General features: G+C 51.2%; 5 protein-coding genes across 5 annotated transcripts; 2 read left to right on the forward strand and 3 right to left on the reverse strand.

The window, feature by feature from the left end:
* The first annotated feature begins 94 nt into the window (after positions 1-94).
* TrAFT101_005095 (uncharacterized protein) lies at positions 95-1,659 on the forward strand. Its single transcript, XM_024905286.2, has one exon. It carries the CDS (start codon positions 357-359, stop codon positions 1,410-1,412), a length of 1,056 nt encoding a protein of 351 aa, XP_024759545.1. The 5' UTR covers positions 95-356; the 3' UTR covers positions 1,413-1,659.
* On the reverse strand, positions 1,610-4,752 carry SEY1 (Dynamin-like GTPase that mediates homotypic ER fusion). The gene is made up of 4 exons (XM_024904001.2): positions 4,482-4,752; positions 3,954-4,397; positions 2,132-3,858; positions 1,610-2,069 (listed from the first exon to the last, which is right to left on the reverse strand). The coding sequence occupies exons 1-4, from the start codon at positions 4,571-4,573 to the stop codon at positions 1,786-1,788; spliced, it is 2,547 nt and encodes an 848-aa protein (XP_024759544.1). The 5' UTR covers positions 4,574-4,752; the 3' UTR covers positions 1,610-1,785.
* A 789-nt stretch (positions 4,753-5,541) lies between these two features.
* On the reverse strand, positions 5,542-7,061 carry TrAFT101_005097 (uncharacterized protein; the record flags this gene model as incomplete). The annotated part of the gene is made up of 2 exons (XM_024900322.1): positions 5,542-6,397; positions 6,484-7,061. 2 exons carry the CDS (start codon positions 7,059-7,061, stop codon positions 5,542-5,544), a joined length of 1,434 nt encoding a protein of 477 aa, XP_024759543.1.
* Positions 7,062-8,090: 1,029 nt separating this feature from the next.
* Positions 8,091-8,802, reverse strand: TrAFT101_005098 (uncharacterized protein; the record flags this gene model as incomplete). Its single annotated transcript, XM_024900307.2, has 3 exons — positions 8,091-8,243; positions 8,310-8,639; positions 8,707-8,802. 3 exons carry the CDS (start codon positions 8,800-8,802, stop codon positions 8,091-8,093), a joined length of 579 nt encoding a protein of 192 aa, XP_024759542.2.
* A 1,156-nt stretch (positions 8,803-9,958) lies between these two features.
* On the forward strand, positions 9,959-11,563 carry TrAFT101_005099 (uncharacterized protein; the record flags this gene model as incomplete). The annotated part of the gene is made up of 1 exon (XM_024900395.1): positions 9,959-11,563. The coding sequence occupies one exon, from the start codon at positions 9,959-9,961 to the stop codon at positions 11,561-11,563; it is 1,605 nt and encodes a 534-aa protein (XP_024759541.1).
* Between the last annotated feature and the right edge of the window lie 9 nt (positions 11,564-11,572).

Genomic DNA, 11,572 nt, shown 5'->3' on the forward strand with positions numbered 1-11,572 from the left:
ACTACAGGCCCCGGCATTGGCAGCTTAAGCGCAACGCGTCTGGAGCAGTGACAGACGCGTCGAGGGGCTAGATACTGCGGTAGAGGTAACTGACACTGACAAGCATCTGCCAATTCGCCGGTGGCATCTCTTCAACTCCTACACAGAGAGCATTGACGGCTTGGACTGCACGATTTGGAAGTGCACCGCTGATTGATTGCTCATGCAGTGGAGAGTCAATCACACATACATACCAATTGCATCTACAAAGGCTGCTGCTGATCAGATCCTGCTTCAACACCACATACCGGCATCGCCATCTAAAAGTCCATCTTCACTTCTCGCTGCCTCGGCCTCGACCTCGCCAGCCCGCAACCATGGATGAAGACACTGCCGTCCCCGATTCAACAGCACCCGCCGCTTCTTCTTCCCCCTCCGGCACCTTCACTCCCCCTTCCGTCTCAGACCACCGCGATGCCCTCCTCTCCGGCGCCACCTTCTCCCACTTCTCGCCCATCCCACCGTCTCTCCTCCCAACCGACCCGTCCGACCCGTCCTCCGCCCCGCCCTGCGTCCTCGGCGTTGACGAAGCCGGTCGCGGCCCCGTGCTCGGCCCCATGGTCTACGGCATCTTCTTCCTCCCGGCCGACATCTCGGATCCTCTCCTCCGGGATACGCACCACTTCGACGACTCCAAGGTGCTGTCTGCGGCGGTGCGATCGCAGCTCATGGAGACGCTGTGTACTGCTGGATCCGATCTGCATGAGTCGTGCGGATGGGCCACGACGGCGCTTTCGGCGAGGGATATCGGCGCAAACATGATGAGGCCGGTTCAGTATAACCTCAATGCCCAGGCCATGGATGCTACCATGGACCTCATCAGAGCCGTATACGCGAAGGGCGTCAACATCAAGGAGATATACGTCGACACCATCGGTCCTCCCGCCACTTACCAGGCCAAGCTCCAGCGCGTCTTCCCAACCGCCAAAGTCACCGTCGCCAAAAAGGCCGACAGCTTATACGCCTGCGTCAGTGCTGCTTCAGTCTGCGCAAAAGTCACCCGTGACGCTGCTCTCGAAAAGCTCTTCCATGCCCGCCAAGTCGCCACTGCTGCTACCAATGGCGAGGAAGCTCCCGCGGAGGAGGGTACTATGGAATGGGGTTCAGGATACCCATCCGACTCCAAGACGTCAACGTGGCTCAGGAACAACATGCATCCTCTCTTTGGCTGGGGGCCTGAGTGCCGTTTTAGCTGGAGCACTGCAAAGGATATGCTTGAGGGCAAAGGCAACGGTGTCAAGGTCGAGTGGCCAGCTGACGAAGATGGCGAAACGAGCAGGTTGACAGACTTTTTCGTATCAGGGGGCGAGGAGAAGCAAGGGAACGAGTTGGCGTCGTGGTTTGGTACGCCAGCTAGCCAAGAAGCATTTTGAGTGGAAATATTGAGAGTGTGTGAGAGTGAGAGAAAAAGAAAAGGACCTGGGTAAATTATATCGATCCTAAAGTCATCATCTTGGATAAAGAATATTGGCGTAATGAAACGGAATGACGGCTGGTTACTTGGATCAAATCGAGCCTACGGTATGGAATGGAATCGGCGTTTGGTATATATCAAACTTGGAATAAATAAGTTCATCTTGTTTTTATTTTTGTAGACATTAGTGGTATCCTACTTCGCTCATCAATGCTCTGCGCTATTGTGCTATCAAAATCCGACAATGTCTTGAGGGTTTGTACATGGGGCGTTTTTATTCTCGTCATATGCCGTCTATCAATTTACCATTTTAATTTTTCCTTTTTACACATCTAAATGTCATCCGGGCTGTCAGACTCATTCTTCTTTCTTCCTCGGCTGTCCAATGTGTCCATGCTGACGTCGCTGTCTTGCCTCGCTGGCATGGCCAGTGCCTGTCGCGCGGTGTCTGAGTTGGAAACGAAATCCCGCAGCTGCTGCTTGGCAATATCCACGCCCTGGTTGACAGCAGCGTTGCCCATCTGCATCATGGGGCCCAAGAGGTTGAGATACCATGCGGTGTATGTTCCTCCACCAATCAGAATGAGAAGAATGAACATGATCGGGTTGCGCAGGACTACATCACGAGTTAGCAAATGTCAACGCATAAATAGACGTGAATGGAATTGAATTTCTTACCCATCCAGATTTCGTTCCAGCCGAGAACGAGAAGAAGCACGTAAAAGTACCACGGCACCTGGGTCATACCGCCAATGGCGCTTCGCTTGGCTTCGACGTACACGCCATCAGCCGTCTTCTTGAAACGCACGACCAAATCTTGTCGCTTATTCTCGCTCAGCATCGTCATCTCCTCTTCAAGGCTCTTGCCCTCCTCTTCGTCAACACCGCCAATCGGGGTAAGATCTTCTTCATCGCCAGCTTCGACGCCGCTGGGCTGTGCGCCAATGAACTCGACCAATTCGGGCGCCTTCTGAGAAGATAGGAGCTTGAATTTTGAAAGAAGAGGTATGAGCGTCAGTGTCGACTCCCGTGCCTTTGTGTAAATGCCCTCGATGTCATCCGTTGGCCTCCAGATTCGAGGCACACCAGCCTCGTCATATCGGAACTTGTCCTCAAAGTTTTCCCTAAGCTTCAAAAGGATGTTGCCCTCCATGACCTCCTCTTCAATCTTCTCTCGAAGTGCCGTCCAGCTCTTTCGTCGAAGGCGCCATAGGCCCACTTCGACCTCAGCATCGCTGGCATCGAAGCTCTTGGCTCGATCGGCAAACCGTCCCTCAGCCTCACGGACTACCTCGGTAAAGACATTCCAGATTCTGTCCCAAAGGTCCTTTTCTGTCGCCGGCTTTTGGCCCTCTTCAGGAGCTCCTGAGCCTCCCCTGCCGGATCCCAGCTTGTTGAATTCTAAGCCAACAGCATCGCCCAGCCTTGACTTGACCCAGCGCTCCACCCGTGTGGCCAGTCGTCGAATCTCGTCCTTGCGCAGCTTGCCGCTAACTTCATCGAGCTCAGCCTCAAATAGTTGAGATTGAGACACAAAGTTGGTCCACTCAACGCCCTCAATCGTCAAGCTGTCTACTTCCGTCTTGAAAATTTCCGTGGTCTTCTTCTTTTCGTTGGAAACAATCTCAGCAAATTCGTAGCCTCCACCCGCCTTTTGGCCTGCCTTCACCTTGTTCGAAACGGCCTCGCTGAAGGCGGCGACTCCTGCTTTGTGAGCTGCCGCGATTTGGCCCAGGTACAAGGTCTTTAGTCGCCCGTCGATTTTGCTCTCCAGCTCCTGCTTCTTTCGTGAATAGACGCCCTTGTGGTATCGGCTGGCCTGCACCTCAAATGCCTTGAAGCATTTCTCGCGAGCTTCGCTAGCGGCAGCACCTAGATCAGGAAGCACAATGGGCTTGCCAAGTTTAGAAGCTTCGGCCTGCTTCTCCTCTAGTGGAATCAAAACCGTGTCAAAGGCTAGAAGGACTTCTCGAGATATCTCGTCGCATCGGAACTGGGCAAGGAGCTCTTGTTGCGTCGGAAGATCCAGATCCTTGTTGTTCACGATTTGGTCCCAAATACCCTCGGCATACACAGACAATCCGTCCGCAGGGATTCGTCTGTGGTATTCGGGCAGGAGGATGCCACCTTCGAGCTCTGCACCATTTCGGTGTCCTGTGCTAAATCTCGCTCCTAGATTCGCGACTTCGCTTTCAAACTTCTCGCCCTGTAGAATCTTGTGCGGTAAGGCAGCAAAGCCAAAGTCAAAGTAGTCCTCAATGCGGGATTGCTCAAGGCCCTGTGGCTTGGAGATTGAGGACCAGATCTTGGTCAGATCTTGGATCAATGTGTTTTGGAGAGCAGACAAGGGAGTCACTCCAAGATGGTCTCGAATGACGAAGAATAGAAGAGATCGGGGGGTTGAGCTGCGATAGACTGTTAGCACGTGATACTAAATTGGTATGCAATGCAAGCCATAGATTTCTCGCAGCTTGTCAAGCTAATGAGGGGAAGCCTTTACTTCTTATCTTTCAAGAACAGCTGCATGTTGACTTCAAACACCGTTTTGAGCAGGCCCATGTTGGCTCCCTGGTACAAGCCAACCTGGTGCTCCCAGATGTTGATCAACAGGACTTCACTGGTGGCCAGTGCAAACAGGGCGCTCTTTCTCTCAAAATCTTGGTCTTCTCCGCGCTCTCGGCCGTCGGTTCCTTCAACATCCATAACGAGGATGTTATCTGCCATCTTGGTTCCTGAGCTCGTCTCCCGCTTGTTCTTAGAGAGCCATATTCCCTTAGTCGTCTGACGGCGTTCCGTCTCGGACATGACAGAGAAGGTGGTGCCAAAAAGGTGGTTAAGAAGGGTCGACTTTCCCGTAGACTGAGATCCAAAGACGGAGATGAGGTGGTAGTTGAAGCCCGCTTCAGCAACTCGCGTGGTCTGGAGATAGTCGTTCAAGTTGGGGCTATAGCAGCGAGGGATTTCGTATCAGCTTCTGATCTGTTTCCAAAGTCCAATTACCAGAGAAAGGCGGTCCTGTAGAACATACTTGAACTCCTTTTCTTCGTCTATGACCTGACAACCATGTTCATAGCTGCCGTTCGCCGGCTGGTCGCCGACGGCGGAAAAGTGTCCATTCATCGTTGCTGCTACACTCTTGGGAGCTTAGCAATACAAAGACGGCATGGGCTTTGGTTGAATATCTGCGAAAGACAATCGCTGTCTCAAAATATAGCAATTGGACAGGGAATCGGATAGGAGGGAGCGTCAAGAGACTAAATAGGAGCGTGGGATGGACGATGAAAGCTAAATGACCATAGTATCGAGCTATGGCTTGAGTTATGACCACCTACGCTCTTCTGATCGAACCGAAAGTGGCACTGAGGGGGGGTACCGTGACAAGCCACACGTGCGTCGGTCAGTGTGGCGCACAGTTAAGAGACTGCGTGAAACACCAAAGCCGGACCCCCTTTTGATTGCAAGCCATGTGGCTGGTGACCACCACCTGGGCCAACACAATGCAGATTCAGACGTAACATCACTTTCTCCGTCCTCCGTAACACAACGCCCTGTGCAACGTGATTCGTCAAGCTGTCAGTCGTTCTGCTAATGCCCAAGATATGCATGAATGTCCGGCGCTCGCTCATCATGCCATGTCAAAGCCATGTGGTGAGCTCCCAGCAGTGCTGTGGTTATGTGCAATGCATACGATGGCCCCGTGGAATGGCCCAAGTGGCTCCTCTGGGCTGACGAGATTATGCTAGGGCAAAGTGTTGAGGCCCGAAAGAGGATGCCTGTTGCTGTCACTGGATGGACACTGGATATTCATGGCCTTTGTTTTCCCGCACAGATATGCAACATGCAACGTGCTGCGTATCGTATTGCTAAATAAATATTCTGCAATGCCACGCATGCTGGGCCGCTTTGCAGGACCCCATGGTTGGTCTCTGAGATGCACCCTACGTGCATATTGACACATATTGACAGCACAGCCTACTGGCACAAGATGACGCCCAAGTGATGCATTTGTTTTGTTTTATTCTCTATGTCCGTCTATCTAGCTTGCAAAAGAGCTACGGAAGCGGGCTCTTTTCTCCACCTATGGCCTCTTATACCCGAGTCAGCGTCAAGAGCACGCTTTCGCCAGGTCCCAAGTTTGCCTTGACGCCACTCTTCTGGCTGCCCAGGTCCTTGTTGTTCCAAACATCATGGACACGATAAGTTCCCTTGATTCCCAGGTCCTTCCATGAAGCTGAAACCAACTCAACGTCAGTGCTGGTGCCGTTAAATCCTCCCTGGCCGAGGTCGGGGCCGTAGTTGGCGAGCACGACAACAGCTTGGCCGTTGGGAGCTGGCCCTGCGATCCAGGCCTGGAGCTGTTGGGAATCCTGTCCACCAGTTCCAGGATTACGCGGCTGCATGGGATACTGTGCAGTAAAGGTGGCTACAGCCTGTGCTGCTTTGTTGGTTATCAGGTTCACGCCAAACTTGTCGAGATTGGTGAGATCAGAGCCAAGAATCAGGTTGGCGCCAGCTCCGATGTAGTGCGTCATGACCGTCTGTCGCTGTGCATCTGTGATACCAGAAGTTGTGGCATTGTTGCCGACAAGAAGGTTATCCATGTCGGGGTAGATGTTTAAGTGGTCAAAAAACTGCAGACCGGCAACGATGAATTGGCGGTAGTTGTCAAATGCTCGCTGGACAGTAGCCCATGATACAAAAGACGACTGGCCGCTGTTGTTGAGGTCCTGGTCGGTTCTCATGGAATCGGCATTTGAGTTCCAGATGTTGAAATACTTTTGAGTCCGGTCAAGCTTCCAGGAAATGTCAAGTCGCATCTTACGGCCAGTTTGCTTAATGGCCTTGTGCCATGCGATGACGGAGCCGCTTCCATCAGGAGGGAGCATTTGGCCATTATCAGGCGAGCCAGGAGTGACGAAGTCGAGCTTCACAAAATCAACTCCCCTAAATACACCATTATTAGCACAGGCTATCTCTAAGTAGAGAGTAACAGGACAGATGAGAAATAAGAGCAGGTGTTTGGCACTTACCACGAAGCAAACAGATCGGCGCAAGAGTTGTGCCACAGTTGCGCAGCAGGCTGGGTGAAGTCGAAGATACATCTTACGAGACCCTCGTTGCCATGGCAAACATCGCCAATCTTGACATCCGTGTGAATAATAGTCTTGTTAACATCTGCCAGGAAAGCACCTGGCACAATGTAGACGCCCATCTTCAAACCCTTGCTGTGAAGATGGTCTGCCAATTTGGGAATGTCGAAGACAGTATCATCGTAAATGATGCGGCCATACTCATCGCCGTTTCCTCCAACAGACCAACCCGAGTCCAAGCTGCAGGTGTCATATCCGGGAAGATCGACGAGGTGATCGCACTGTTTAATGACATGCTCTTGATCAAATTTGAAGCTCGGCAGAGTCAGCGGATTCGCCTGGATGCCGAATGAATTCCATCCACGCGCAGAACTGCGGAAGCCATTAGGTGTTTCCTTGTAGGAGATGATCTTGAGCGGAGTTCCGCCTTGGCTTGACGTCCGTTTGGCATTGGGAGCTGCCACAGCGCCAGTTGCGCTCAATCCGAGCAGCAGCGCTGAAAGTAGGCTGCTTGCCATTTTTGATATCCGCAACAAAGTTGATGGCAAGAAAAGTGTAGAGGATCCTTGCGAGTTAAAGTCACCCTGAGAAAGTATTAGAGATGTTAGACCGACACACCTGAGCCCTTGGTCTCGAAGATCCGAGCAGGGCTTATAAGACGCTGTCAAGCTCCGTCGTGGCTTTTTTATACTATTTCTATTTACGTATCATAACACCACTCTGTAAGCAGAAACGAATGTTCACGACTGCTTTTGGGCGGAATTCAGCTATCCGGCGGTATGTTCTCGGCAACTCGCAGCGGAGGATTGCTCGGCTTCTGCACCCTCCGCCAAGGCTTACCCAAAAATGAGAGAATAAAGCTCCGTATACTGGCAACGCATATTTGTTCTCGGCCACGATAATAGAGAAATAAGCTATGACGATTACGAACTATGGGGTTGCACCGATCTAATGCGGAGAGAATGGGGAAATCCTGGGGTTCGATGCGGAGAGAATGCTACCCCTGGCACTGTCATCACCGGAGATTTAGCCATTTCTTGCCATCCGGGGTAGCAGAAGGCATCCAGACGAGCTTAGTTGCGCTTTGTACTTAGCAATAATGCGATTTCTAGCCGACGGAAGCTATGCCAGCAACTAAGTCGTATGTTTTTGTGATGAAAAGCAAAGCGACGGAAAAGGACGGAGAGATGTTGGACGGAAAAACAAATGGAGCGGAAAAGGTCCAACGAGACCATTTGCCGGGTAAAATGCTTGACCGCCCAATCATGGCTACCGTTCCGCTCAAGGCATTGCTTTACGAAGTACAGACGTCAATTCCGTTGCACTGTTCCAGGCAGCGATGAGACGAAAAGGTGTCCTTTCTTTATCTCATCCGCCGCCGTGGAAAACCAACTCCATCGCCGGACCAACATGACACCCAGAGATCATCTTTGACCGTTGTTGTGATTGGAATTCATCTCAAGTTGATTCCTGGACTCTGTATCCTCTTAAACAATCATGATGCTTTTCAACTCGTCATCCAAATGTCTTCTCTCTCAGCCCGATGTCTATTTCATCTGGCTGAGACTGAGAAACACCCCCCAGCCAAGCCCAGCAATACTACCAACAAGCTGTCGATAATCAAATGGCACAACAACCAAGTTCAGCAGACAAACAAGTGGCCATACTCGATATCCCGCAAACAACATGGGCCAGAAGTCCTGGGAGCACTTGATCAGCTTCTCATAGATCCCATCACCCTTCGAAAGAACCCCTGAAATACTTACGCTTACGACATTGCTCAAGATGCCATCATAACCCTGAAGATTCATTTGGCCCATCAGGCAGATGAACAGGAGCGTGTTGACCGGTGCTCCAAGACCTTGATCCAGGAAGAACTTGGCTGCTGTGTTGGCAATATTGAGCTTACCACCCGTCACCGCATCTTGAGATGGAGATGGAGATGATTTGTCTTTCAAAGTCTTGTCTCCTTTTGGCTCCGTCGTGGTTGGAAACGTCTGCTCTAGAAACTCCTGCCACCTATAGTTGGGAGGCGTTGTGAGCACCGTATACACAATGAAGCGCAAGATGGAAGAGAAATCAATCTCATCGACAGCCTATTAGACGAAGACCGGACAATTAGCAATGTCAACCAACAGCTAACGTCATGGAGCTTCCGCTAACCCCCTTGCGATATGCCAAAATGCCTTGGGCAAACACCCCGGACAATGCGTTTAGCACAGTTGCCTGAACAGTTGCGGTGGTAACCTTGGAATCCATTGCATCGATAGTTTGAATCTTCTTTTTTCCAGCTGCGCTATTCGAAAGAAACAAATCATCAACCAGTCTAACAAAGGCTTTACTACGGTTAGGTTGTTAATTATGTACGGTTCCCAAAGGGGCCATTCCCGGAGAACGAAGGTTTTCGCCCAGTCCTTTTCCCAGTGCCTTTATTCTCCGTGAGATACCCCGAGATACTATGGCTGCTCCCGGAGCTATTAGCCATGTCGCAATACTACATCCAGCTGCTAGCAGAGCATCACGCGTATCATGCATTCGCTGCCGCCATGATGCATACAGCTCGAGTTCGGCGACACTTCCGAGGCCGACCCTTATAACGCTCGCAGCAAACATACGTTGCATGATCGCCTTGAGGGGCAAACGTGCCATACTCAGGCCCAGCTAGCTGGGTTATCAGACGACCGCAATACAGAACCACACAGAATTACATAAAAAGGTTTTCTCAATAATTCTCAGCCCTGGCCCCTGCAAAGTTGCCAAAGCTTTTTGCCTCTTCCTCGTCTCAACCCCGCGCTATGTCGCTCTCGAGAGAATCCAAAAGGGGAAATTATCGGCACTCGAACTATGTTGGCCGTACCAAAACGCCAGCACCTCCATACAGGCAGAACAGGCTGTGCCGCCAAAGAAAATAGGTCGGTCCGGGGTAATGGTCTATGCTCTGCAAGGCTGGCTTAATCCTGGTCGGGAATGGCCAATTGCGGGGTGGGAAGACGAGCCAAGTTGAACACCCATGTAAGCTAATTCAATGAAAACCAAGAGATTATTATTTTTATTTTTTTTGTCGAGAGAAACGAGGTGTCTGTTGGACATCACTCCAGATGGCAAGAAAGAGAGCTAGTCGTTATTGGGGTTGTATTCCCATGAGGGGTGGCAAGCTGGCGAGTCTATAAAGTCGGGCCCCGTCAGGATGTTTGTGCTGGTCAGTTTCACCAGGAAAAGGGCGAGACAAGGTATCACTACGACCAAGGTATTGTAAGACACGCATAGTCTTTTCTTGCGTCTTGCTTACCAACATTCATAAGCCCTCTTTTTCCTCCTTTTTTCATTTCTCTTTTTACTCCTATACATATAAAGACGGCTCTACTTTTGATCGTCATTATTCTCCACCATAAAAACGTGGCCACCAAACGCCATCATGGAGAAGTCAAATCTGGGTGTGACACACACAGAAGATCCTCCCATCGAAGCCGATGAGAAATACAATATCAATGAAATCACAGACAAGGCGAAACAGGGCGCTGAGGCCGAGCATAATCTGACTCCCCTCCAGGCCCTCCGCCTCTATCCCAAAGCCATCTTCTGGTGTTTGATTGTATCCGCCTGTGTCATCATGGAGGGCTACGACACCAATCTCCTGGGCAACTTTTATGCATATCCCGAATTTGCCAAAAAGTACGGCAAATTCAACGAAGGTTCTGGCAACTACCAGCTTTCGGCTCCTTGGCAGGCTGGTCTCGGCAATGCTTCCGGCGTTGGCTCCTTCTTTGGCACGCTTCTTAATGGCTATCTCGTGATGAAGTTTGGCCACGTCCGAGTTATTCTGGCCTCTCTTGTGGCATTGAGCGCCTTTATTTTCATCGTCTTCTTTGCGCCAAACACCAAAGTTCTCCTTGTCGGCGAGCTACTGTGTGGTCTTCCATGGGGTATCTTTGCCACGACTGCCCCGGCCTATGCCTCGGAGGTTCTACCAATGACTCTGCGAGTGTACCTCACCAGCTGGACGAACATGTGCTTCATCATTGGACAGCTCATCTCAGCTGGCATCATGGCTGGCCTCGTCAACAACACAACTGAGTGGTCATACAGAGTGCCTTTTGCCATTCAATGGTTTTGGCCAGTCGTTTTATTCCCCATCATCTGGTTTGCCCCAGATTCGCCTTGGCACCTCGTCCGACAGGGACGGCACTCGGAGGCCAAGGAGTCTTTGAGAAAGCTTCGTTCAAACCCCTCCGAGGAAGAGCTGCAGGAGAGCCTCAATCTGATCATCTACACCAACAATCTGGAGGAGCAACTTGAGGTGGGCACATCCTACTGGGACTGCTTCAAAGGCTTTGAACTTCGCCGAACAGAGATTGCTTGCGTTGTGTTTGCCGGTCAAGTCCTCTCTGGCCTCAATTTTGCCTACAACTCGACCTACTTCTTCCAACAGGTTGGTCTCACCACAACTCAGACCTACCACCTCAACGTTGGTGGAAACGGCATGGCCCTGTTTGGCACCATCGTTTCTTGGGTGTTGGTCATGCCGTATGTCGGACGCCGCACCGCATATGTCACTGGCATGTTTGTCATGTCAATTATTCTGATCATCATCGGTGGCCTCAATGCCAAGACAAATGACCACAGCATTGGTATGGCCCAGGCTGTGCTAACCCTCATCTGGACTTTTGTTTTCCAGCTTTCCGCTGGACAGCTCGGCTGGGCATTGCCAGCAGAGCTTGGATCCACGCGCCTCCGTCAGAAGACGGTCTGCCTGGCTCGCAATGCGTACGCTATTACTAGTATCGTCGCCGGCGTCCTGCAGCCATACTTTATGAACCCAACTGAGTGGAATCTCAAGGGCTACACGGGCTTTGTTTGGGGAGGCACTGCTTTCCTCACCTTTGTTTGGGCGTACTTCCGGCTCCCGGAATCCAAGGACCGAACTTATGAAGAGTTGGACATTTTGTTTGCCAGAAGAGTGCCGGCACGGAAGTTTGCTAGCTACGAGATTGACGCATTCCACAGCGATGCTCTACCATGAGGAAAGAAT

This window comes from Trichoderma asperellum, chromosome 3 (assembly GCF_020647865.1).
Source record: "Trichoderma asperellum chromosome 3, complete sequence".
In the NCBI taxonomy this organism is placed as follows: Eukaryota; Fungi; Ascomycota; class Sordariomycetes; order Hypocreales; family Hypocreaceae; genus Trichoderma; species Trichoderma asperellum.

What these genes read in the sequence shown, in the direction of transcription:
- TrAFT101_005095 (XM_024905286.2), top strand. Translation starts at nt 357, where the DNA reads ATGGATGAAGACACTGCCGTCCCCGATTCAACAGCACCCGCCGCTTCT.
- SEY1 (XM_024904001.2), bottom strand. Translation starts at nt 4,573, where the DNA reads ATGAATGGACACTTTTCCGCCGTCGGCGACCAGCCGGCGAACGGCAGC. An exon ending in GACGAAGAAAAGGAGTTCAA is followed by an intron (nt 4,398 to 4,481) that starts GTATGTTCTACA and finishes TCGCTGCTATAG; the next exon opens with CCCCAACTTGAACGACTATC. An exon ending in CTGTTCTTGAAAGATAAGAA is followed by an intron (nt 3,859 to 3,953) that starts GTAAAGGCTTCC and finishes AGTCTATCGCAG; the next exon opens with CTCAACCCCCCGATCTCTTC.